The 26517-nt window shown below is 45.5% G+C and overlaps 1 protein-coding gene across 3 annotated transcripts in view; it reads left to right on the top strand.

Moving 5' to 3' along the window:
* The window catches only part of ncor1 (nuclear receptor corepressor 1), a 180616-nt gene that overhangs the window by 124679 nt on the left and 29420 nt on the right, over nt 1-26517 (top strand). The window contains exons 32-47 of one of the 3 annotated variants that reach the window (XM_033045581.1): nt 182-262; nt 896-1137; nt 2722-3070; nt 8897-9115; nt 10900-11100; nt 11185-11340; nt 14138-14278; nt 14742-14907; nt 15585-15722; nt 16634-16838; nt 16893-17217; nt 21328-21459; nt 22669-22738; nt 22781-22898; nt 23395-23618; nt 24493-24642. In XM_033045581.1, the coding sequence (XP_032901472.1) occupies nt 182-262; nt 896-1137; nt 2722-3070; nt 8897-9115; nt 10900-11100; nt 11185-11340; nt 14138-14278; nt 14742-14907; nt 15585-15722; nt 16634-16838; nt 16893-17217; nt 21328-21459; nt 22669-22738; nt 22781-22898; nt 23395-23618; nt 24493-24642 (2917 nt within the window). Of the gene's footprint in view, nt 1-181; nt 263-895; nt 1138-2721; nt 3071-8896; nt 9116-10899; nt 11101-11184; nt 11341-14137; nt 14279-14741; nt 14908-15584; nt 15723-16633; nt 16854-16892; nt 17218-21327; nt 21460-22668; nt 22739-22774; nt 22899-23394; nt 23619-24492; nt 24643-26517 lie in introns of all 3 variants that reach the window. The other 2 variants (XM_033045583.1, XM_033045584.1) reach the window with 2 other exon arrangements.

The following is a 26517-nucleotide window of genomic DNA, read 5'->3' as shown; positions in this document are numbered from 1 at the left end:
TGCTCCAAGATCTGGTCAACTGTAATGGAGAAATCAATGCTTCTCATTTCTATGAATGGAAGTGTTGGTGATAATTTAGGAGCAGAAAATATACTAGTACTATACTCGTACTATTTCATATACCAGTATATGAAATATACTAAAGATACTGAAAATAATCGTCCAATTTCACCAATTTCAGGTCTGATCAGTCGTGCAAGGGAGAGCCCTCATTTACCAGAGTCTAAGGACAGAACTGTTCCATCAGGGTCAATAATGCAAGGTATGGCCTCTTTTATTCTTGATTCCTGCAAAGCTGGTTTCAGCCAGAGCAGGACATCTTGGAATATTTGCCTTTTGGGTTATGGGAGTTGGACTCTTTTAATTTATTCATTTTTCAGGATGTAGCTAGCAGGCAAGATTGGCATTGATTTCCCATTCCCAATTACACATTTCCTGCAAGTATAGTCTTTTCTGACCTGAAATGTTGATTCCATCTCTCATTCCACAGAAGCTGCCTGACCTGCGAAGTATTTCCAAAATGTTCTAATGTAGAAACCAGGAACTGCATATGCTGGTTTACACCAAATATAGACAGACGGTGTTGGTTAACTCAGCGGGTCAGGCAGTATTTCTGGAGAAAAAAGATGGGTGAAGTTTTGGGTTGGGTCTGAAGAAGGGTCCCGACCCAAAACGTCACCCGTCCTTTTTCTCCAGAGATGCTGCCCGACCCTCTGAGTTACTCCAGCACCTTGTGTCTATCCAAAATGTTCTGCTTTGTTTTCAGCTTCCCAGCATCTGCAGTGTATTTGATTTTCAGTTGACCTTATGGACTGGCAGCTTTGTGTGAGGTAGTAGCTTTATTTCACTTCATGCTTCATGGGATTTAAATCTTCATTGTCTGACATTGGGTTAGGTACACCCAGAGCTTCGAGCGATTCCTTTGACGAAGGCATAAAGTACAGCAAGCAGATTAAGCGGGAGAGCTCTCCGCTGCGAACCTTCGAGGGGTCTATTACCAAAGGCAAACCATACGAGGGAGTCACCACCATTAAAGAGATGGGTCGCTCCATCCACGAGATTCCGAGGCAAGAGTGTCGCAAAACCCCGGAAATGGTGCAGAGCAACAGGCCAATTGTGGAAGGTTCAATATCACAGGTATGAGTTCACATCAGGGGATACTTTGTATCTTTATTAGATGTTTTAATTAAATCATTCCGTTTTTATTACAACTAATAAGTATCTGAAGACCTGAAAGTGGCAGCACGGTGATGCAGCGGTGTAGTTACTGCCTTAGCCACTCAGACCGAGGTTCGATCCTGACAACGGGTTTTATCTGTACGGGGTCTACACTTTCCCTGTGACCACGTGGGATTTCTCCAGGTGTTCAGGTTTCCTCCTCCACCCCAAAGACGTACAGGTTTATAGACTAATTGACTTCGGTAAAAATTGTAAATTGTTTCCAGTGAGCAGGATAGTGTTAGTGAACGGGAGTCACTGGTCGATGACGACTTGGTGGGCTGACGGACCTGTTTCCGCACTGTAACTCTAAACTACATTAAAACTAGGCTAATTTGTAACTCCCTTTTACAAATACAATTCGTAATACAGTTTAGTTAAGCCACAAAACAAAGCGCTGGAGGAACTGAACAGGTCAGGCAACATCTGTGGAGGGAAATGGACAATCAACGTTTAGGTTGGGATCCTTCTTCCGACAGATGCTGCATGACTCGCCAAGTTCCTCCAGCACTTTGTTTTGTGCTCAAGAGTTTAATTGTACTCTCTGCAGCCATGTGTGTTGTTACTAATCAGCAACCCTGGACCTTTGCATTTCAAAGCAGTTGCTTTGAATTTGTGCAGAGGTACACAGAGCAGTAGGTTGAATTTGGAGCTGTATAGGTCTCTGACTATCCCACTGCCTTGACAAAGGAGACCAACTATTGGGAAATAATTGAGGAAATATCAAAGTGAGCTGAAATGTAAAAGACCTGCATCACAATAGCAGGGAAATGACACTGGAATTCGAGAGTTGCTGATGGACAAACTGGATATGATTGATACCTCACAGTAACTCATCGCTTCTTATCAAGCTGAGCTCAATTGATATAGAGTCATACAGCGTGGAACAGGCACTTTGGCCCAAATTTCCCACACTGACCAACATGTCCCATCTGCACTAGTCCCACCTGCTTGCGTTTGGCCCATATCCCTCTAAACTTGTCCTATCTATGTACCTGTCCAAATGTTTCTTAAGCATTGCAATACCACCTGCCACAACTACCTCATCTGGCAGCTTGTTTCATCGATATCTGGCCTCTTGGATATATTTTTGGTGAATTCACTGAGATTGATTACATGAATTAGTTAATAACTTTATATCAAAGTAACATGCAACTACCTACATAACGGAATGTGAGTTAGACTAGAGCCTTTATTCAGCAACTCGTCCGCACAGACTTGGTCACAAAATGTATTCACTTTTAGAGATTTAATTATTAATTTAAGCTCATATTTCGAATATTTTAAATCATAACTGATTCTGGATACCCAATTAAACGCTATTGTACCAATCAGAGAATGAGCAGGGTCTCAGGCCAGAGACAATTCGAAGTTGCGTAAAGTGGATGGGATTAAATGGTTTAATTTTGTATCATTGAGTTTGTAAACTGATTTCTGGAAAAGTGAGGGATTGGTGTCCAGTTTAAGAACCTTGTATCTGAGATAATTGAATCTGTGTTACAGGGAACTCCGGTAAAGCACGAGAGCCAGTCTGCCATTAAACATGATGTTAAGTCTCTGATCACAATGACAAGCAAGCACCCACACCCCATGCACCAGTTGGAGAAGATCTCGGAGGGAGTGAAGGTCATGGAAAGGAAGTATGAAGAGATGAAACCCTCTGACCAGTTAAGGGTTCGCCACAGTGCAGTGACCAGTTCTGGGACTTCGGTTCTCAGGTCAACCATGCACGAAGCTGCCAAATCTCAGCTGAGTCCAGGCCTGTACGAGGATCCCAATGCAAGGCGGACTCCAGTGGGATATCCTGGCTACATTACCAGGGGGCCACCAATGGTCAGCAGATCACAAGAAGGTAAACTCATACAATTAGCACTGGCTGTTCAATAATAGAAACAACAGGATGTGTGTTGTGCCTGGTTATTACTGAGGCAAATGCTCTCCAAACGGAGGCACGGTGGCGCAGCGATAGAGTTGCTGCATTACAGCGCCAGAGACCGGGTGCTGTCTGTACGGTCTGCACCTGGGCTGGAATGGAACCAATGTCCTTGGGGGAGTGTTTGCTAGTGCTGTTGGGGAGGATTTAAACTAATGTGGCAGGGGGATGGGTGCAAGAGCAGAGAGACAGAGGGGTGTAAAATGAGGGTAGAAGCAATAGGTAGCAAGGTGAAAAGTAAAAGTGGCAGGCAGACAAATCCAGGGCAAAAATCAAAAAGGGCCACTTTTCAACTTAATTGTATAAGGGGTAAGAATGTTGTAAAAACAAACCTGAAGGCTTTGTGTCTCAATGCAAGGAGCATTCATAATAAGGTGGATGAGTTGAATGTGCAGATAGTTATTAATGAATTTGATATAGTTGGGATCACGGAGACATGACTCCAGGGTGACCAAGGCTGGGAGCTGAACATCCAGGGATATTCAATATTCAGGAGGGATAGACAGAAAGGAAAAGAAGGTGGGGTAGCGTTGCTGGTTAGAGAGGAGATTAACGCAATAGAAAGGAAGGACATTAGCTTGGAGGATGTGGAATCGATATGGGTAGAGCTGCGAAACACTAAGGGGCAGAAAACGCTAGTGGGAGTTGTGTACAGGCCACCTAACAGTAATAGTGGAGTTGGGGATGGCATCAAACAGGAAATTAGAAATGCGTGCAACAAAGGGTAAAACAGTTATAATGGGTGACTTCAATCTACATATAGATTGGGTGAATCAAATTGGCAGGGGTGCTGAGGAAGAGGATTTATTGGAATGTATGCGGGATAGTTTTCTAAACCAACATGTAGAGGAACCAACGAGAGAGCAGGCTATTCTAGACTGGGTATTGAGTAATGAGGAAGGGTTAGTTAGCAGTCTTGTTGTGCGTGGCCCCTTGGGCAAGAGTGACCATAATATGGTTGAATTCTTCATTAGGATGGAGAGTGACATTGTTAATTCAGAAACAAGGGTTCCGAACTTAAAGAAAGGTAACTTTGAGGGTATGAGACGTGAATTGGCCAAGATAGACTGGAAAATAGATTATGAAAGAAAACTGGCAGGGAACATAAAAACTGACTGCAAACGTTTTTATATATATGTGAAGAGAAAAAGATTAGTTAAAACAAATGTAGATCCCTTGCAGTCAGAAACAGGTGAATTGATCATGGGGAACAAGGACATGGCAGACCAATTGAATAACTACTTTGGTTCTGTCTTCACTAAGGAAGACATAAATATTCTGCCGGAAATAGCAGGGGACCGGGGGTCAAATGAGATGGAGGAACTGAGTGAAATCCAGGTTAGCCGGGAAGTGGTGTTAGGTAAATTGAATGGATTAAAGGCCGATAAATCCCCAGGGCCAGATAGGCTGCATCCCAGAGTACTTAAGGAAGTAGCCCCAGAAATAGTGGATGCATTAGTGATAATTTTTCAAAACTCTTTAGATTCTGGAGTAGTTCCTGAGGTTTCCTAAGGATTGGAGGGTAGCTAATGTAACCCCACTTTTTAAAAAGGGAGGGAGAGAGAAAACGGGGAATTACAGACCAGTTAGTCTAACATCGGTAGTGGGGAAAATGCTAGAGTCAGTTATTAAAGATGGGATAGCAGCACATTTGGAAAGTGGTGAAATCATTGGACAAAGTCAGCATGGATTTATGAAAGGTAAATCATGTCTGACGAATCTTATGGAATTTTTCGAGGATGTAACTAGTAGAGATGTGGATAAGGAAGAACCAGTGGATGTGTTATATCTGGACTTTCAGAAGGCTTTCGACAAGGTCCCACATAAGAGATTAGTATGCAAACTTAAAGCACACGGTATTGGGCGTTCAGTATTGATGTGGATAGAGAACTGGCTGGCAGACAGGAAGCAAAGAGTAGGAGTAAACGGGTCCTTTTCAGAATGGCAGGCAGTGACTAGTGGGGTACCGCAAGGCTCAGTGCTGGGACCCCAGCTATTTACAATATATATTAATAATCTGGATGAGGGAATTGAATGCAACATCTCCAAGTTTGCGGATGACACGAAGCTGGGCGGCAGAGTTAGCTGTGAGGAGGCTGCAAGGTGACTTGGATAGGTTGGGTGAGTGGGCAAATGCATGGCAGATGCAGTATAATGTGGATAAATGTGAGGTTATCCACTTTGGTGGCAAAAACAGGAAAGTAGACTATTATCTGAATGGTGGCCGATTAGGAAAAGGGGAGATGCAACGAGACCTGGGTGTCATGGCACACCAGTCATTGAAAGTAGGCATGTAGGTGCAGCAGGCAGTGAAGAAAGCGAATGGTATGTTAGCATTCATAGCAAAAGGATTTGAGTATAAGAGCAGGGAGGTTCTACTGCAGTTGTACAGGGTCTTGGTGAGACCACACCTGGAGTATTGCGTACAGTTTTGGTCTCCTAATCTGAGGAAAGACATTCTTGCCATAGAGGGAGTACAGAGAAGGTTCACCAGACTGATTCCTGGGATGGCAGGACTTTCATATGAAGAAAGACTGGATAGACTCGGCTTGTACTCGCTAGAATTTAGGAGATTGAGGGGGGATCTTATAGAAACTTACAAAATTCTTAAGGGATTGGACAGGCTAGTTGCAGGAAGATTGTTCCCGATGTTGGGGAAGTCCAGAACAAGGGGTCACAGTTTAAGGATAATGGGGAAGTCTTTTAGGACCGAGATGAGAAAAACTTTTTTCACACAGAGAGTGGTGAATCTGTGGAATTCTCTGCCACAGAAGGTAGTTGAGGCCAGTTCATTGGCTATATTTAAGAGGGAGTTAGATGTGGCCCTTGTGGCTAAAGGGATCAGGGGGTATGGAGAGAAGGCAGGTACAGGATACTGAGTTGGATGATCAGCCATGATCATATTGAATGGCGGTGCAGTCTCGAAGGGCCGAATGGCCTACTCCTGCACCTATTTTCTATGTTTCTTTGTACGGAGATTGTACTATCTCCCTATGACCTGCATGGGGTTTCTCCGGGAGCTCTGGTTTAATCCCACATTCCAAAGATGTACAGGTTTGTAGGTTAATTGGATTGGTAAAATTGTAAATTGTCCCAAGTGTGTAAGATAATGTTAGTGTACGGGATGATCGCCGGCCGGCGCAAACTCGGTGGGCCGAAGGGCCAGTTTCCCCACTGTATCACCAAACTAAACTAAGATATAGAAAGATTTGGAAATTCATCTAGTTGAATATTAGTGATGGTATGGTAGGCACGGAGGAAGGATATCTAAGTGACAATATCTCGACTAGTTGGGAAGGTGGGTCAAGGAATGGCAAGTGGAGTTTAACTCTGCCAATTGTGAGAGGTTGCACCTCGATATGTCAAACCAGGGCAGAACTTGCAGAGTAAATGGCAGAGCCTTGCAAACTGTTGTAGAATAGAGAGATCTTGGAGTACAGGTGAATGATTCCCTGAAAGAGGCGAGTTGGGCGGACGGTATGATGAAGAAGACATTTGGCATCATTGCCATCATTGAGAAAGGTTTTGAGTACAGAAGTTGGGACATCATGATGTAACTGTGTAAGTTGTTGGTTGCACACTTGATGCCACATTTGTATAATGTGTGCAGTCCAATCGCCGAGCTATGGCAAAGATGTTATTTAGAAGAAATTCAATAGTCAAGAGTGTTTAACTCACATCAAAAATGGAACAATGAAATTCTTACTTGCAGCATCATAACAGGTCTATAAAAACTGTACTCTTAGATAACATAATAAACAAAAGAAAGTTCACTAAATTAAAATATGTATATTTTAGTGTAAAACAAAAGCCTAAAGTCCTTAGTGCAACAGTTCATAGTTGGTAGGTTAGATGCTGTTTGTAGTGTTCAAGAGCCTGATGGTCGTTAGGAAGATATCCCTGAATCTGGAGTTTAGAGTTTTCAGATTCCTATCCCTTCTTTCCGACGGCAGGTGTGCAATGAGAGCTGGCCAGGGTGGCAAGGGACTTCATGATGCAGCACCTCTTGTAGAACCCTTTAATGGTGGCGAGCTCAGTATGGCAGTGCCCATCACTTTTGGTAAACTCCTGGGCATTCAAGTTGCTGAACCAAGCCATGATGCAACCAGGCAACTAAAGTATTCGTCGATATATCGAATCTCCACAATCTTCTAAGGAATTAGAGACATTGATAGGCTTTCTTTATGATTTGATCATTGTGCTGGGCCCAGGACAGATCTTCAGAGATATATGCATCTAGGAACTTTTATGTTATTGTTTCACTCCACCACTGAACTATCAATGAAGACAGGTTTGTGGATAACTTGGCCTTCCTCTTCTAAAGTCAACAATCAGCTTTTTGGTTTTACTGATGTTGAGAATAAGGTTGTTCTTCTGGCACCATTCAATCAGACGATCAATCCCTCTCCTATACTCTGACTCATCATTACCCACAATTCGTCTATCAAGGGTGGTGTCTTTGGAGAATATAATGATGTAGTTGGAACTGTGTCTGATACACAGTCATTGGTATGGAATGAGTAGAGCCGGGGCTGAGCACAGTCTTGAGGTGCTGATGGTTATCGAGAAGGAAGTGTTGTTGCCAATTCATACTGATTGTGGTCTGCTGATGAGGAAGTCAAGGATTCAGTTGCAAAGGAATGTGCAAAGACCCAATTCCCAAAGTCTAGTAACAGGTTTGGAGAGGATGATGGTGTTGAACACTGAGCTGTGGTGGTGGTGGCCCGTCAGTGACGACGATGAACAGCCTGATGTATGTGTTTTTATTGTCCAAGTGGTCCAGTGCAGAGTGGAGAGCCAGTGAGATTGCATCACCCTTTGATACATTTTGGCAATAGGCAAATTGTAGTGGTCCAGGTTCTTGCTAAGGTGGGAGTTCACTCGGATGTCAACAGTGTTTTATTGTCATATGTCCCAGATAGAACAATGAAATTCTTACTTGCAGCAGTACAGTAACTCAGGCAGCATCTCTGGAGAGAAGGAATGGGTGATGTTTCGGGCCGAGACCCTTTCCTTCTCGATAACCATCAGCACCTCAAGACTGTGCTCAGCCCCGGCTCTACTCATTCCATACCAGAAGGGTCTCGGCCCGAAACATATATATATATATATATATATATCCCGATGGCAGGGGTGCACTGTGCGTGTGGCCAGGGTGGTGTGGGTCTGTGATGCTGGCTGCCTTTTTGAGGCAGCGACTCCTGCAAATCCTTTTGATGATGGGGAGGTCAGAGCCCCTGATGGACTGGGCAATATTCACTACTTTTTGCAAGCTTGAGTTCTAGGCAGAGGTTGTACATGCTGGACCTTTATCTTTGGAATGTAGGAGACTGAGGGGTAAACTTATTGAGGTGTACAAGACCATGAGGGGCATGGAGAAAGTGAGCACTCAGCCTTTTTCACAGAGCAAAGGATTCTAAAACTAGAGGGCAGAGGCTTAATGTAAGAGGGAAGAGATTTAAGAGGGACCTCAGTGGCAACATTTTCATTCAAGAATAATCTGTATCTGGAATGAGCTGCCAGATAAATTCCTTGAAGCTGATACAACCACAACTTTTAAAAGACATTTGGACAGGTGGATAAGAAGAGTTTCAGGGGCTATGGGCCAAATGCAAGCAAGTAAACTATCCCAGTACACTAACTTGGCCAGCATGTACACCCTGGGCCGAAGGGCCTGCTTCCGTGCTGTACGGCTCTATGACTTATAACTGTTGATTCACAAGTCCTTGTCTTCTCTCCTTGCAGTTGTTACGACATCAGGGAAGTCTTGCCCCGATAGGAAAGCTACCATGGTGTCAGCACAAAGGGAGAATATATCTGTTAAGTCTCCAGTCTCTGTCGTGGACCCATCTGCAACTCTCAGTCCTTACGAATCTCTCCATGGGCGAGGGAACCCTGAATTCAGAGGTCATGTTCCACTCCCCTTCGACCAGACAATGGCTTTCCACCGAGCATTAGACCCAGGTAAGGCTGTCTGTAAATGGGATCTGAAAGGCAATATTTCATGATATGACCCTATCTTTCCTTGACACGCATTCCTTATAAACTCTGCATTCTATTTTTTTTAAGGGTTAGCCATTGCTGATTTACTGTGAAGGAAAGAACTGCAAATGCTGGTTTAAATCAAAGGTAGACACAAAATGCTGGAGTAACTCAGCGGGACAGGCAGCATCTCTGGAGAGACCCTTCTTCAGATTTACTGTTGTAGTTACCCGAGTCAGCTCACGCCTTTGTTGTCTGGGTTATTCAGATTTGAAATTCTCATCCTGGTTTCAAGTTTAACTAAATCACGCTCTGTCTTTAATATAAAGTTCTATCCCTAAAGCCCCTTAACTATCAGATCATCAGATGAAGGGCGGTCACGGTGGCGCAGCAGTAGAGTTGCTGCCTTACAGCGAATGCAGTGCCAGAGACCCGGGTTCCATCCCGACTAAGGGTGCTGTCTGTACGGAGTTTGTACGTTCTCCCCGTGACCTGTGTGGGTTTTCTCCGAGATCTTCGGTTTCCTTCTACACTCCGAAGACGTTCATGTTTTTAGGTTAATTGGCTTGGTAAATGTAAAAATTGTCCCTCGTGGGTGTGGGATAGTGTTAATGTGCGGGGATCGCTGGTCGGCGCGGACCCGGTGGGCGGAAGGGCGTGTTTCCGCGCTGTGTCTCTAAACTAAAAACTAATCAGTTAAGCCTTTCTCATTGCACAAGACGCGATGTAAAATAGCTTGTTCCCTGGGTCTTTTCCACTCAATGTTTAAGAGGTGGCAGACAGCAATAAAGAATGTAGACAAGCCATTTCAATCTCCTGGTGAAGATTCATTTTGGGTTACTGATTGATGTATTTTCCCACATATTTAGAATTGCAGTTTTATCTGCATGTTTTGCATTACAAGATTTAGAGCTTGTACCTCTTCACTTCATGAACTAAATGCTCACTCTTAACTCCTAAACTAAATATTCACTAGCCTCTCCAAATCTAGATCGTTCTTGGACTAAATGCCTACCCTGACTAAAATTATAAAAAGGTAATTATTAAATATAAATACTAAAGATTCATTTACTAAATTCAGTATTTATTATTAACGGTTTTTATTTTAATAATCGATCTTAGATAGGCATAATTCTCCTGTGCCATTTATCCGCAGTACGTGTAAAACGTGTAACTATGTTCAACTCACGTGCCGTGGACGCTGCTTCAAGCCTTCACTTACAATGGGCAATAAAGGCAGCTGAAATCCTGCCTTTGCACATAAGGTGCTGCGCATGCCCACAGGAGAGGAGACCTATCTGTACATGCGCGTTTTAAAAGATTTTTTCAAAGTCGACTCTGTCTACAGGACTGATCTGCGCAAGCATGGTTTTACGATTTTTCCGCGCATGTGTGGTTTTTCTGATTTTTAAAGGTCGGCTGACTGCATAGTGCCTACCCTGTGTAATTAATTACGGGAGGTGCCGTCGCAGGCTCACTGGAAAGACCCTGAACTGAACCCAAAAGTTTAAAAAAATAAACACCTGGAACCGTGAGAAACCCTGCTGATAAGTTGTTCTCAAATACACTGTGAATCAAGGGACTGAGAGCGTATACATGGATTTTGACTTTCATGTGCAGCATCTCTGCCCCAGACAGATCAGGATCCATGTCCAAATTAATGGAACCAAAGCTTATTAATTGCTGCATGCCTTTTGGTTATTGAATGCAAACTGACAGTGTGATCTTCATTCTAATCTTCTTGTTGCTTTTCCTTTAATCTGCAGCATACCTGTTTCCCCGGCAACTGTCCCCAAACCCCAATTATTCAAATCACTATCAGCTGTACGCAATGGAGAACACGCGGCAGACCATTCTCAACGACTACATCACTTCCCAACAGATGCAAGTCATTACCAAACCAGATGGTACGAGGGGAATGTCACCACGGGAAACGTTAGGTGTCCCCTACGCTGCTGGAGCCAGAGGTGAGATCCCCTTTTCTAGCTGCCTCTGCGCCGCTGACTGTTCACTGAATATGGCTTCTGTTTCAAACGCTGGATTATTGAAAGTGTGTTCATTTGCAGGAATCATTGACTTGGCACAGATGCCACACACGATACTTGTACCAGGTGGGAGCAGTACTCCTCCCATGGACAGGATTACCTATATTCCTGGAAACCAAGCCCCTTACCCTGGCAGGTACAACCACTCCCCTATATCACCAGGTAAGAATAGCTTCATGTTATTTAAAATAAGAATTTTTATCAGATTGAGGCTTTGTTTAATACAAATTGAAAGAGTAAAGAGAACAGCTGGTGCTGAGAAACTCTAGACACTGGGCACTCTGTAGTGGGATCGGTGGAGAGGGAAATTCTGCTGAAGATTGAAAGTAGTTTAGTTATTATTGTCACGTGTACCAAGGTACAGTGAACAGACTTTAGTGATACAGTGCAGAAACAGGCCCTTTTGCCCACGGAGTCAGTGCTGACCAGCGATCACCCCGTACTCCAGCACTATCCTACACACTAGGAACAATTTACAATTTTACAGAAACCAATTAACCTACAAACCTGTACATCTTTGGAGTGTGGGAGGAAAGCAGAGCACCCGGAGAAGACCCTCGCAGTCACAGGGAGAACGTACAAACCCAGTACAGACAGCACCCGTAGTCAGCATCAAACCCGGGTCCCCAGAGCTTTAAGGCAACAACTCTGCTGCTGCGCCACTTTGCTGCCCTAACTATACATGATTACAATCAAGCCGTCCACAGAAGACACAAGAGTTACCAGATGCTGCGATCTTGACCAAAATACAGAGGGCAGGTGGAACTCAGTGGGTCAGGCACCATCTGTGGAGAGAAATAGACAGACGATGTTTCAAGTCAGGGCCCTTCTTCATACTTGAGCCTGAAGACGTGTTCTGATCCAAAATGTCGATTGTCCATTTCCCTCCTCAGCCTGACCTGCTGAGTTCTGAGCAATTTGTTTTTTTGCTGGAAGTTATATCTCTTACTTAAACTGGGAGAGCTAAACTGGGGGAATTAGTCAACGACTTCAGGACAATTTATTTATTTATTTATTAGTTATTTAAGAATAAAAAGCAAATGTGAAACAGCATACAAAAAACAAAACACAAATATTTATAAAGTGTCATAAACAATATCTATAAATAAATAAATGAAATCATATGTGTCCGAAAAGGAGCAGGAAAGGAGCAGGAAGAGTACAATGAGTACACACGCGGTTGTGTCAATGATACTGAAGTGGAAATGGTCAAGATCTTTGGGTTCCTGGCTATAAATATCACCAGCAATATGGCCTGGTGCAACTACATTAGCACCACGACCAAGAATGCCACAGAACACTAAGGATATTCGGCATGTCTCCAATGACTTACCAATTTCCACAGATGCACAATAGAAGGCATCCTATCTGGATGAATCTCAACTTGGTATGGCAACTGCTCTCTCAAGACCTCAAGAAATTGCAGAGACTAGTGAACATAGAAACATAGAAAATAGGTGCAGGAGTAGGCCATTCGGCCCTTTGAGCCTGCACCGCCATTCAATATGATCATGGCTGATCATCCAACTCAGTATCCTGTACCTACCTTCTCTCCATACCCCCTGATCCCTTTAGCCACAAGGGCCACATCTAACTCCCTCTTAAATATAGCCAATGAACTGGCCTCAACTACTTTCTGTGGCAGAGAATTCCACAGATTCACCACTCTCTGTGTGAAAAATGTTTTTCTCATCTCAGTCCTAAAAGACTTCCCCCTTATCCTTAAACTGTAACCCCTTGTTCTGGACTTCCCCAACATCGGGAACAATCTTCCTGCATCTAGCCTGTCCAACCCCTTAAGAATTTTGTAAGTTTCAATAAGATCCCCCCTCAATCTTCTAAATTCTAGCGAGTACAAGCCGAGTCTATCCAGTCTTTCTTCATATGAAAGCCCTGACATCCCAGGAATCAGTCTGGTGAACCTTCTCTGTACTCCCTCTATGGCAAGAATGTATTTCCTCAGATTAGGAGACCAAAGCTGTACGCAATACTCCAGGTGTGGTCTCACCAAGGCCCTGTACAACTGGCCTGTACAACACATCTTAATTCATCACAGAAACTAGCCTCCCCCACACACCCCCCATCACTCCATTTATACTTCACATTGCCTTGAGAAAGTAGCCAACATAATCAAGGACAATTCGCAGCCCCACTCTTTCCCACTTTCCTATCAGGCAAAAGATACAAAACATTGAAAGCACGTACTACCTGATTCACAAACAACTTGTTTGATTGCAGGATGTTGAGGGTGATATAGAGATGTATAAAGCTATGAGGTGGGGTAAGGTGAATGCACAGAGTCTTTTTGCCAGGGTAGGAGTAGGGCATCAAGAACTAGGGCATAGGTTTAAGGTGAGAGGGGAAAGAGGGCAACTTCTTCACATAGAAGGTGGTGGCATATGGAATGACCTTCCCTGAGGAAATAGTTGAGGCAGATGCAATAACAACATTTAAAAGATATTTAAACAGGTACCTGGACAGGAAACGTTTCGAATGATGAAAGCCAAACATGGGCAAATGGGACTTGTGTAGATGGGGCATCTGGGTTGGGGTGGATAAGTTGGGCCGAAGGACCTGTTTCCATGCTGTATGTCTCTATGATTCTATTTAAAAGACATTTGGATAAGTACATGAACAGGAAAGGTTTTGAGGGATATGGGCCAAGTGGCAGTAAATTAGGCTGGTTTAGACATGCATCTTGGTCAGTGTGGATATTTGGGTGGGAATGTTCATGGTTCATGGTTCATGATTATGACTGACGATAGGACCCAATGCGTACATACTGGTTGGAGGAGTGGTCCAGGCAGCTTCAGTGTCCTGCACTTACAGTGTACCTACAGTGATAACCTTCTCAAATGTAAAGGACACCTTTCACCAAAACATTGAGTCGTGTCCATCTGCTGCTAATTTTCAAAAAGGCAGGAAAACATTGCATTCTTTTTCTTGTCTTTCTCCCCAGGTCATCCTGCACATATATCTGCATCTGCGGCAAATGCAGAACGTGAGAGAGAAAAGGAGAGGGAGCGAGAGAGAGAACGGGAGCAGAGAGAAAGAGAAAGGATGGCCGTGACCACCTGTGACCTATCTTACCTCAGGGCAGGTAAGTAATTGTGTACGAGCAATGGGCACACTGTGTGGGTGCCGCTGTTGGTATTGGGGCTTGGACAACAAGACATCCGCAACTGCCCCCATGCTGTGGGGTTTCCACAGTCGCCCCTTGGCGGTGGTTCATGTCTGAAAGATGACCCAGTGGCGCAGCTGGTAGAGCGGCTACCTCACAGTGCCAGGGAGCCAGGGTCGATCCTGGGCTTGGGTGCTGTCTGTGTGGAATTTAGACGTTCTTCCTGGGGTTTTCTCTGGGTGCTCCCACATCCCAATAACGTGCAGGTTTGTAGACCAATTGGCCTCTGTAAATTGCTGCTAGTGTGCAGGGAATGGATGAGAAAGTGAAAGTGGAACTGGTGTGAACGGGTGGTCACTCAGTGAGTTGAAGGGCCTGCATCCATTTTGTAAACTCAATTGAGCTAAACTAAATTTTGCCCATGTTTTTATTTTTCCCATAGGTCCTGAGCAGACCAGTCGACCAAACAGCCATGGTTATGTCCGTTCCCCATCACCATCAATACGACCACAAGAGACCATCTTACAGCAGCGACCAAGTATATTCCAAGGAGCCAATGGCAAGGGTGTTATAACCTCGCTGGATGCAGCTACGCAACCTCGGATAATGTATGTACTTGAACAAAAGTGTTGAATGAAACAAATGTATTGCTTCTATTGAGGGTATATATGAAGTAAAGTGACTGTCATCAGTTTGCTTTGCCTTTTCACTTCCTTATTACAGTTCATTTCATCATATTCCCATATTTGGCCCTGTGCGTCCCTCACTTGTGGCCTTCTGAACCTCTGCTGGCTGTGGCCAAACTCTGATTGTTCCATTTACCCACCAGCCATGTATTTTGGTCACCCCCCCCCCCCCCTGAAGCCAGGTCTCACCATTCTTTGAGATCCTCACCATTCATTTAAATCACTCCATTAATCCCTTTCTCTGTAATCTTGCCCAGCCCTACATTGCCTCCTAAATACCTGAACTCCAATTCTGACCTCTTGCATTTAATTTAAAGCCCCTGAATTTAATTGTTTCATCAAAGGCAACCATGTCTTAAACTATAGAGGCTCTAAAGTCTGGAAATTTCTCCCGAAGCCTCTGTACCACGCTTTTCATCTTTAAGATTGTCCTTACACTCTGTCTCCTTGAAATCATTTTCTTGGCTACCTGCTCTGTTATCTCCTCATTGTTGTTCATTTGTCATGTCATGATCTATTTGATAAAAGTCCTGTGAAGCAGGACGTTCTGCGATGTTTTTATAAATCAAAGTTACATGTTGTTCATTCTGTTTGGTGAGGTTTTCCCAAGATATGATGGTGCCTCACCGATCCAGCAGCCCCGATCCAATCTTGACCTCCAATGCTGTCTGTGTGGATTTTGCACGTTCTCCCGGGGTGCTCTGGTTTCCTCCCACATCCCAAAGACTGGCGGGCTGGTAGGTTAATTGGTTACTGTAAATTGTCCTGAATGCAGGTGGGTCGTAGAAGAATGAGGAGGGGGTTGACGGGCATGTGAGAGATAATAGGCTACAGGGAAATGAGTGGGACTGGGATTGTTCTGAGAGCCAGCCTACACTTGAAGGGCTGAATGTTATTCTATACTGAAAAGAGAAATGGGATTACTTCTCCTTTTCTGAATAATCCTTTCAAATGCAGTGTGACAGTTTGAAGTGACCAATTCCTGTTTGTTAGTAGGCTCGCCGATCGTTTTGCTGTATACATCCACTTAGTCTGCCTCGGCCCACATCATCTCCCAGTTTCCCAACACTTTAACTCCCCCACCTTTCTGTACTGGACCTCCACCACTGTGAGAGTGAGGCCCAACCTAAATTGGAGGAACAGCACCTCATATTTTGCTTGGGCAGCTTACAACCTAGTGGTATGAATATTGACTTCCCTAACTTCAAGTAGCCCTTGCATTCCCTCTCTCTCCATCCCTCCCCCATCCTAGTTCTCCGACTAGTTTCACTGTCCTCCTGATTACATTTTCCTGATTGCATGCCTCGTTGTTACCTTCCCCTCAGCTAACTGATCCATTCCACATTTTCTTTGACATTTCCCCGTTTGATCTCTCGTATTCACACCTTACCCTTCCATATCTCTGTCTCCCTCTCCCCTGACTCTGTCTGAAGAAAGATCACAACCCAAAACGTCACCCATTCCTTCTCGCCAGTGGTGCTGCCTGTCCCACTGAGTTACTGCAGCATTTTGTGTGTACTGTTTGTTACAAGTTGTATGCATGCACACCTCTCTCAGGAATGTGTTCAGGTGCAACATCTGACACAGCAACGCTCCTGAGACATCGTTTTGGCATTACATTAAAATACGCTGATATTTCTGCTGACAGGCAAGTCCCACAGGGAGCCCTCTCCATCGCACAAGGAATATCCGCCTCTCGCTTCAGCACGGCAGCCGATGCCCTGGCAGCGCTGGTCGATGCTGCAGCCTCAGCGCCGCAGATGGAGATGGGGAAGGGGAAGGAGAGCAAGCACGAAGGCCCACGAGTGGAAGAAGTAACAGGTCGCAGAGTCTCGGAGCAGCAACAGCAGCAACAGCAACAGCAGCAGCAGCAGCAGCAGCAGCAGCAGCAGCAGCAGCAGCAGCAGCAGCAGCAGCAACAGCAACAACAACAACAACAACAGCAGCAGCAACAACAACAACAACAGCAGCACCATCATCAACAGCAGCCCGTAGAACACGAGCGACGGCCGGTGCAGTCACCGTACTCGTCCTCGGCCAAGGCCCAGGCACAGGCTGGTTACCCGGACAAAGCACCGCCCCCCAAATCCCGGTACGAGGAGGAGCTGCGGACGCGTGGGAAGACCACCATAACGGCCGCAAGCTTTATAGACGTGATCATCACAAAACAGATTGCTTCTGACAAAGACGGCCGAGAGCGAGGGTCTCACAGCTCGGATTCCTCAAGCAGCGGTAAGCCCCTTCAAATCACTTTATTGCCACATGTACGTTGGTACAGTGTAGTGCTTTCTATTGCCCACAACCTGGTACAATCATGTAGCTCACCCAGAGAGTCCATAAGTGTCGCATTGTTCTTGCGCCGGCAAAGTTACAAAAGTTCACCGTACAATCCTATCTATTGCTTGCCGCCGCATCTGGCAGAAGGCCTTCCCCCCCCCCCCCAGGTCCCCCCTTCTTTCTCAGTTCCCCCCTCTGCCGGTGTTGTTCCCTACCCCCCCCCCCCCCCCCCTTCCTTTTTGGCAATCCCCTGCCGGGTAGCTCTCCGACAGCTCTCACCAACGGCCCTCCTCACTCACCGATGGCCCTCCTCAACGTCAGTGACTCAGAGTGAATGGCGTATTTAAGTGTTCTGTCCTTTTCCCGTTATGTTACAGCTGTACAAGGCGTTGGTGAGACCGCACTTGCAGCATTGTGTTCAGTTTTGGTCACCCTGCTATAGGAAGGATGCCATGAAGCTGGGAAGGGGGCAGAGTTTTACGAGGATGTTGCGAGGACTCCCGGGGGCCTCAGCTACAGGGAGAGGTTGGGCAGGCTTTATTCCTTGAAGTGCAGGGCAGTGAAGGGTGATCTTATAGAGGTGTATAAAATCCCTAGGAGAATAGATAAGGTCAAGGAGAATAGATGGGGTGAATGCACAGTTTTTTCAAGGAAAAGGAATCAAGAACTAGAGGGTTGTTTAAGAAGGAACTGCAGATGCTGGAAAATCGAAGAAAGACAAAAATGCTGGAGAAACTCAGCGGGTGAGGCAGCATCTATGGAGTGAAGGAAATACACAACGTTTCGGGTCCTGAAACGTTGCCTATTTCCTTTGCTCCATAGATGCTGCCTCACCCGCTGAGTTTCTCCAGCATTTTTGTCTACCCAAGAACTAGAGGGAATAGTTTCAGGGAGCATTTTTCCACACAGAGTGTGGTGCGTATATGGAACGAGTTGTCAGGAGGTAGTTGAGGCAGATACTACAACAGCATTTAAAAGATCATTTGGTTTGGTACGTGGAAAGGAAAGATTTAGAGGGATATGGCCCAAGCATGGGTCTAGCTCTGATGGACATCTTGGTTAGCATGGATGAGTTGGGTCAAATGGCCTATTTCCGTGCTGTATATGACGCAGGGTCATACTAGAATAGATCCCTTTCTGCTGCATTGATTCCTACAGCACTTTAAAAGTACAATGGCAAATTTTGAAATTATTGTAGAATCCTGGTCAACTTGCCCCCCCCCCCCCCTCAAATATCACCAGAAATAAACTAATATCATTGATCTCAGTATTGGTGAGATTTTGCATAAAATTGCTGTTGCATTTTTGCATCTAATGGACATTGTGACAAATTGCTTCAAAAACCTGTGCTTTTAAGATCATTCTTTTAAATGTGCTCACTGAATCAGGAAGCCCATGGGGAAGAATATTTAGCAATATTCAAATTATTTACATGTTTTGGCTATCTTCAACTGCATGCATCATAATCAGCTATAGAATGGTTCCATTGTATAAAGACCCACACTGTTCATCAGAGGAACCTCAGATGATGGGCTCTATCTGACCTCAGATGGCGATCAAGGAGCTAGTCGCCCTCCTCTTCCTATTGTAAAGTTGCTGTACTTTAGCAGGGGGGTTTCCCTGATGATATTATCATCAAGCCCTTGACAAGGGAGGTGCCATTGTAGTCTGGCAGAATGACTATCCTGCGGAGGCCCGGCACCAGCACCTCATATTTCACTTGGGCAGTTTGCACCCCAGCGGTATGAACATTTGACCTCTAATTTCAGGTATTCCTTACTTTCTCCTCCCCTTTTCAGCTCTCCGTCAGCCCTCTGGCTCCAACTCTTCCTTTCTTCCTCCCGCCCACCCTCACATCAGTCTGAAGAAGGGTTTCGACCCGAAACGTTGCCTATTTCCTTCGCTCCATAGATGCTGCCTCACCTGCTGAGTTTCTCCAGCACTTTTGTCTACCATCATTCTAGTAAACCTCCTCTGTAATGTTTCCAAAGCCTCCACACCCTTCCTGTAATGGGGCGATCAGACTGCACGCAATACTCCAAATGCGGTCCAACCAAAGTTCTATAAAGCTGTATCATGACTTCCTCGTTCCAAACATACCCTGGCACCGTTCCCTAACTCTGGCTCTGTGATATCGATGACTGCATCGTGCAGAATTTATTGATTTAATCAATTTTACTACTAAAAATGGGGTTGTTGGTAGTGACCTACAATTTGGAGAATTCAGTATTCATACTGTTGAGTTGTAAGTGGATTATGAGGTGTTTTAGTTTAGAGATACAGCGCGGAAACAGGTCCTTCGACCCACCAAGTCCTCACTGACCAGCGATCCCCGCACATTAACACTATCCTACACACACTAGAGACAATTTTACAATTATACCAAGCCAATGCACCTACAAACCTGTACATCTTTGGGTGTGGGAGGAAACCGAAGATCTCTGAGGAAACCCACGCGGTCACAGGGAGAACGTACAAATTCATTACATACAGCACGCGCTGTCAGGATGGAACCCGGGGTAAGGCAGCAACTTTCCCGCTGCGCCACCATGCCGCCCTTAAGTGGATGGGGTGCTGTTCCTCCAGTTTGCATGAGAGGTTAGCAGCCCTGATACAGAAATGGCACAGTGGCGTGACTGGTAGAGCTGCTGCCTCAGTAAATTGTCCCTGTGGTAGGAGTGGATGAACGGGTGATCGACGGACAACGTGAACACGGTGGACCAAAGATCTGTTTCCATCTGTATCTCTAAACTAAACAGAGGTTCACGTACATCTCCTCTAACCTCGCCTACTGCATTCGGTGCTCCCGGTGTGGCGTCCTTTGCCTGGGTGAGACCAAGTGTAACCGCGGCTATGCTTTACCAAGCAATCTGCACTCAGCCTGCCACGGCCTCCTGGAGCTCTCCGCTGCAGCAGCTTCCAACTCCCTATGTTTTTATTTAAATATATAGCTGGGTGACTGCATTTACAAATTGTGAACTACTGGGGTTCCAAAAAACAGGAATGGAACCCTGTCATAACCAGGGGAGGACGTGCATAGCAAAATGACATATGTTGTTCCCTGTGGGTCAAGAGCAAGCTAGCTGCCCAGTAGCCAGCAGTTTAATGACAGCTGTTATTGAAACAAGCTTTCTTTAACTTCCAATTTCTTTGTTTAATGTCTCAAATTTAACTTCCTCGGCTGTGGTGATGGAATCCAAAGTATACTCCTTGATCAGTGTTCAATGGTGAGAGTTCAATTCCAAACTGCCCCGCCTCAACTTATAGAGGTGTACAAAATCATGAGAGGACTAGATCGGGTAAACGCACAGTCTCTTGCCCAGAGAAGGGAAATTGAGAACCAGAGGACATGTGAGGGGTGAAAGATTTGCTAGGAAACTGAAGGGTATCTTTTTCACACAAAGAGTGGTGGGTGCATGGAATGAGCTGCCGGAGGGGATAGTTGAGACAGGTAATATTGCAACATTTAAGAAACATTTAGACAGGTACATGGATAGGATAGGTTGAGAGCGATACGGGCTAAACACAGGCAGGTGGGACTAGTGTAGATGGGACATGTTGGTTGGCATGGACAAGTTGGGCCGAAGGGCTTGGTTCCACACTGTAAGACTTGCTATAACTCCTAACAGGTCTTGATGCAGGCGTAGGAGTTTTGATCAGCTCCCAATGAAGGAGCTGAGAATGAGGGAGGCAACAGGAGAGGATTAGAGCTGCAGTTCCGCAGCAGCTAGCCAGTCCATCTGCCCCTTTCCCAAATGCTCGTTCATATGTCCAGACCACTCACTGGTTAAAGCAGAAGAAAGTTCGGCAAGAGTCTTTGCACGTTCATTCTCATTAATCACACAGTCACCCAGCCAAGGATGGATAACCTCAAGGTGTTGGCAGGGAAGATCGAGATGTGGTGAGGACAGAAAGGCAGTGGAGGCAACAGACAAGGTGAAGGTCAATGAGATCAGTGTAGACAGGCACTTGATGTGGCATTGAGGCGATGAGATGAAAGGCCTGTTTCTGGGCTGTATCACAGATCAGAATAACACATTTATACTCGCATTTGATTTCTCCAAGTTTCTTCTCATCGCTATGACATGCCGAATGTGGATGCAATTGAAGTGATTAGTCCTGCAAACTCCCCGGTACAATCACAGGAGAAGCCTGACTCTTTCCAGCAGGAGATCCACAAGCCTTCCCAGGGAGAAGGTAAATTGTAATCTATCAAAATATTCTCACTTTCCCATATCCATTCTCCTCTCACCTTAAACCTATGTTCTCTGTTTATTGATTTCCCTACTCTGGGTAAAAGACTCTGCTTTCACCCTACATATTCCCCTCATGATTTTATACACCTCCACAAGATCACGCCGCGGCCTCCTGCGTTACAAGGAATAAAGTCCTAGCCTGCCCAACCGCTCCATATACTTGCTTGACCTGCTGAGTTACTCCAGGATTTTGTGTCTTTTCTACAACACTTTCAATGATGGCTTAGCTGAGCTTCTCCTCATGTCCACCTTCCTGCAGTATATGTGCTTGACCTGCTCTTCCTGTTTTTTTGCTCCACACAAATTATTTCCCCTTGTATAAAATTTGCCCACAATCTCAATAGGGATTATTTTTCACTGTATGTGCCTGGGATTAGACCTGGAGCAATACCTTGCCCAGACATAGACAAAATGTCCCCATCGACAAAAACTGTCACTCTTACCTCAAATGCAACATAGACGCTTCTTAAGTGCTGTCAGCTTCAACTATTCTCTTGAGCAGTATATTTCTGCATGGGTCTCCCTCACATCCCTTGTGTTTTAGTTTAGTTTAGAGATACAGCGCATCAACAGACCCTTCGGCCCACCGCGTCCGCACCGACCAGCAATCACCGCACATTAACACTATTCTACACGTAATAGGGACAATTTACCAACCCAATTTATCTACACACCTGTACGTCTTTGGAGTGTGGGAGGAAACCAAACATCTCTGAGAAAACCCATACAGTCACTGGGAGAACTTGCAAACTCCGTACAGACAGCACCGTAGTCGGGATCGAACCCGGGTTTCTGGTGCTGTAAGTCAACAACTCTACTGCTGCGCCACCGTGCTGCCAACTGTGTATCTCTCCCCCTTTAGTTTAAATCTCTGTCTTTTAGTTTTATCTGCATCTGATGTAAGGAAACATTTCTCGCAGTCCCTCATACCCCTCAGAGTGTTGTATCCCTCAGTCATGTCCCCCCCTTAACCTCCTCCACTCCAGGGAGATTATCCCAGACACTCCAGCCTCTCCTCATAACTGAGCTGCTCTATCCCAGGCAACATCCCGGACGGAGAATCTCCTCTTCATCCTCTCCAACGCCATCATAGCTTTCCAATAGTGTGATGTCACTTAACACTGAGCTTGAGTATTTGTTTATTTTAAAGGTGAACCAAACACTCGGATGTTTGATGCAGCCATGGGTCGATACCGAATGATGCAAAAATCTCCATCGCCACAGCAACAGCAACAGCAACAGCAACAGCAACAGCAACAGCAACAGCAACAGCAACAGCAACAGCCACCATCCTCACAGGCTGACAGCGGGTATCCTTCTGTTTCCAACCCTCAGGTTACCAAAACACACAAATTGATCACTCTTGCTGACCACATCCATGTAAGTAAGGCTGACTGCCTTCTGTCTGTGTGCAATCCTCTGCCCCCATCCCTTCTCTCCCCCATCCCCTCTCCCTCTCATCCCCTCTCCCTCTCATCCCCTCTCCCCCCATCCTCTCTCCCCCCCATCCCCTCTCCCCCCCCATCCCCTCTCCCCCCCATCCCCTCTCCCCCCCATCCCCTCTCCCCCATCCCCTCTCCCCCCATCCCTCTCCCCCATCCCCTCTTCCCCCCATCCCCTCCCCCCATCCCCTCTTCCCCCCATCCCCTCTTCCCCCCATCCCCTCTTCCCCCATCCCCTCTCCCCCCCCCCCATCCCCTCTTCCCCCCCATCCCCTCTTCCCCCCCCCATCCCCTCTCCCCCCCCCCCCATCCCCTCTCCCCCCAGATAAACACATTTGTCTACCTGCTCATTTGTTGCTGTGTTTTTAAACTTGTTAGCCGTGTACATTTACTCAAGGTTTGGTTCTAAAGTACTTTTGATCTTTTTTTTGAAGCACATTATCACACAGGACTTTGCCCGAAACCAAGCCAGCAGCCCGTTGTCACAGCAGCCTCCAGTGTCCACTTACCAAACTGCATCTACAGTGGCATCGAACCGAGGAAAGGCTGCCACCCATTACAGTGCAGACTCTCAGCCACAGAATAGTCAGAGCACCCTCCACCAGAGGCCACCCTCCAGGGTCTCCCCCGAGAACCCAGCAGAGAAAGGCAGAGGGAGGTAAGCATGCGGTTTGGGTAATAAATCATGTTAAGCTTTGTTTTGTGGTTCATTCTGCACACCAGATTAAAAATGCACATCCGTTAGCACAAGTGGAACGGGGATGTAATCTTGCGTGTATGAGGCTGCCATTGTCAGAAGCAAGACAAATAATGCTGGAGTAACTCAGTGGGACAGGCAGCATCTCTGGAGAGAGAAGGAATTGGTGACGTTTTCGGGACGAGACCCTTCTTCAGACTCCGACCCGAAATGCCACCCATTCCTTCTCTCCAGAGATGCTGTCTGTCCCGCTGAGTTACTCCAGCATTTTGTATCTATCTTCGGTGTAAACCAGCATCTGCAGTTCCTTCCTACACATTTGTCAGAATCAATCTACTGATCCAGTGCCTGTAGGATCATTTGGCATGTGCTTTTGTTGTTGTATTACTCCTGACTCTTCTGTTTTCTGCGTTGGAGACTCTACAAACTGCACCGCTCATTGCTGCACCTTGACTGCAGCTCCTTTCCGTCTCTGGAGATTACTGTCTTTAATTCTTGTGTCCAGCCACCTCCATAACTCCAGGTTCTTGCGCAGGCATCGTTATCAAATGATGCACACAAAGTTAGAGTACTTATTGGATGCTTGTCTTGATGACCTTGCCTCGTTATCTATACGGACAGTATGAAGCAAGACAGTATGAAGCTCTATCTGTAGAATGATAATGAAGTGGACCGCCAATTAAGCACGAGTGTCAGGAATGGTCTGTGCCCCCGTTGTGCAGAACCTTGCTGCCAGGGGCTAGGGTCAGGCTTCCACTTTGCTTCTGTGTCTTTAGGTCTGAGATACCACTGAGTCTGTTGAGACTAATGGGGATCTTTTCCTTATCACACACAGGCCTGGGAAATCCCCAGACCAAAGCCACGTTGCATCAGAACCTTATGAGCCTATCTCTCCACCCCAGGCCCCTGCCACCCTAGAGAAGCAGGAGAGTGTAGTGCAGCCTCCTCAGCGAAGGGACAGGGAAGCAGAGCCCACTGAACAGAGGTAGGTGAGTGTGTAGAGCGTAGGCCTTCTGGGCTTCCTGATCCAATCCCGTGCACATCTGTTCCAGCTGCTGCTTGTTGTGGGATGTGAATGTGAATTGCATTTGGCAGCCATTCTACTATTAATGAACTGACCACATTTAGATTGTGACATTGAATGGCAAACTTACATTTTTAGTAAGAATGCTTTGATAATTTTTAATTTGTCACATTTTCATGGAATCAGTCTTGGAATCCCTATATTTGCACTTGTTTCTTTCTTTTGTGCGTCTGTCCAATTCTCTGTCTGACTAACGTTGCTTATTGAAGTTGTGGAATTCCTACCATTGTTTTGCTGGTATTTTCTGCACATTGTGTTTCTTTCCGTCTGGGCGTGCTTTTCCCACTGGTAGTTTCTGCCGTGGTCCTTCTTGCTGCCACAACTCAGTCCTTGTCTCTCTGCGTTTTCCAGTGTTGTGCATAATGCATCCGTATCTGCAGGGAGTTTTTTTCTGCTGATGTAGGCATTAAGCAACACCCTTTGTTAGTGAGAGCAGGATACGTTCAGGAGAACAGTGGTGATGGAGGAGAAGCAATCCTGAGAGTTTGAGCTATAGTTGGTCCTGTAGTTGCACCTCTGGTACAGATGCAAACCAGATGTGGCAGAAACTACTCCAATCATTCAAGAGTAATACAGTGTCCTCCATAATGTTTGGGACAAAGACCCATCATTTATTTATTTGTCTCTGTACTCCACAATTTGAGATTTGTGATAGAAAAAATCACATGGGGTTAAAGTGCACATTGTCAGATTTTAATAAAGGCCATTTTTATACATTTTGGTTTCACCGTGTAGAAATTACAGCAGTGTTTATACACAGTCCCCCCATTTCAGGGCACCATAATGTTTGGGACACAGCAATGTTGTGTAAATGAAAGTAGTAATGTTTATTATTTTGTTTCATATCCTTTGCATGTAATGACTGCTTGAAGTCTGCCATTCATGGACATCACCAGTTGCTGGGTGTCTTCTCTGGTGATGCTCTGCCAGACCTATATTGCAGCCATCTTTAGCTTATGCTTAAGGTACACAAAATTGCTGGGGAAACTCAGCGGGTGCAGCAGCATCTATGGAGCGAAGGAAATAGGCGACGTTTCGGGCAGAAACCCTTCTTCAGACTCGTGCCTGTTTTGGGGGCTAGTCCCCTTCAGTTTTCGCTTCAGCATATAAAGGGCATGCTCAATTGGGTTCAGATGGGGTGATTGACTTGGCCACTTAAGAATTGACAATTTTTTACTTTTGAAAAACTCCTTTGTTGCTTTAGCAGTATGTTTGGGATCATTGTCTTGCTGTAGAATAAACCGCCGGCCAATCAGTTTTGAGACATTTGTTTCAACTTGAGCAGATAGGATGTGTCCATACACTTCAGAATTCATTATGCTACTACCATCAGCAGTTGTATCATCAATGAAGATAAGTGAGCCAGTACCTTCAGCAGCCATACATGTCCAGGCCATAACACCCCCACCACCGTGTTTCACAGATGAGGGGGTATGTTTTGGATCTTGGGCAGTTCCTTCTCTCCTCCATACTTTGCTCTTGCCATCACTCTGATATAAGTTAATCTTCGTCTCATCTGCCCACAAAACCTTTTTTCCAGAACTGTGGTTGCTCTTTTAAGTACTTCTTGGCAAACTGTAACCCGGCCATCCTATTTTTGCGGCTTACCAGTAGTTTGTATCTTGCAGTGTAGCCTCTGTATTTCTGTTCATGAAGTCTTCTGCGGACAGTGGTCATTGACAAATCCACACCTGACTCCTGAAGAGTGTTTCTGATCTGTCGGACAGGTGTTTGAGGATTTTTCTTCATAATGGAGAGAATTATTCTGTCATCAGC

Source organism: Amblyraja radiata, chromosome 28, assembly GCF_010909765.2.
Source record: "Amblyraja radiata isolate CabotCenter1 chromosome 28, sAmbRad1.1.pri, whole genome shotgun sequence".
In the NCBI taxonomy this organism is placed as follows: Eukaryota; Metazoa; Chordata; class Chondrichthyes; order Rajiformes; family Rajidae; genus Amblyraja; species Amblyraja radiata.
The sequence above is the reverse complement of the archived record's forward strand: the minus strand, read 5'-3'. Positions and strand labels throughout refer to the sequence as shown.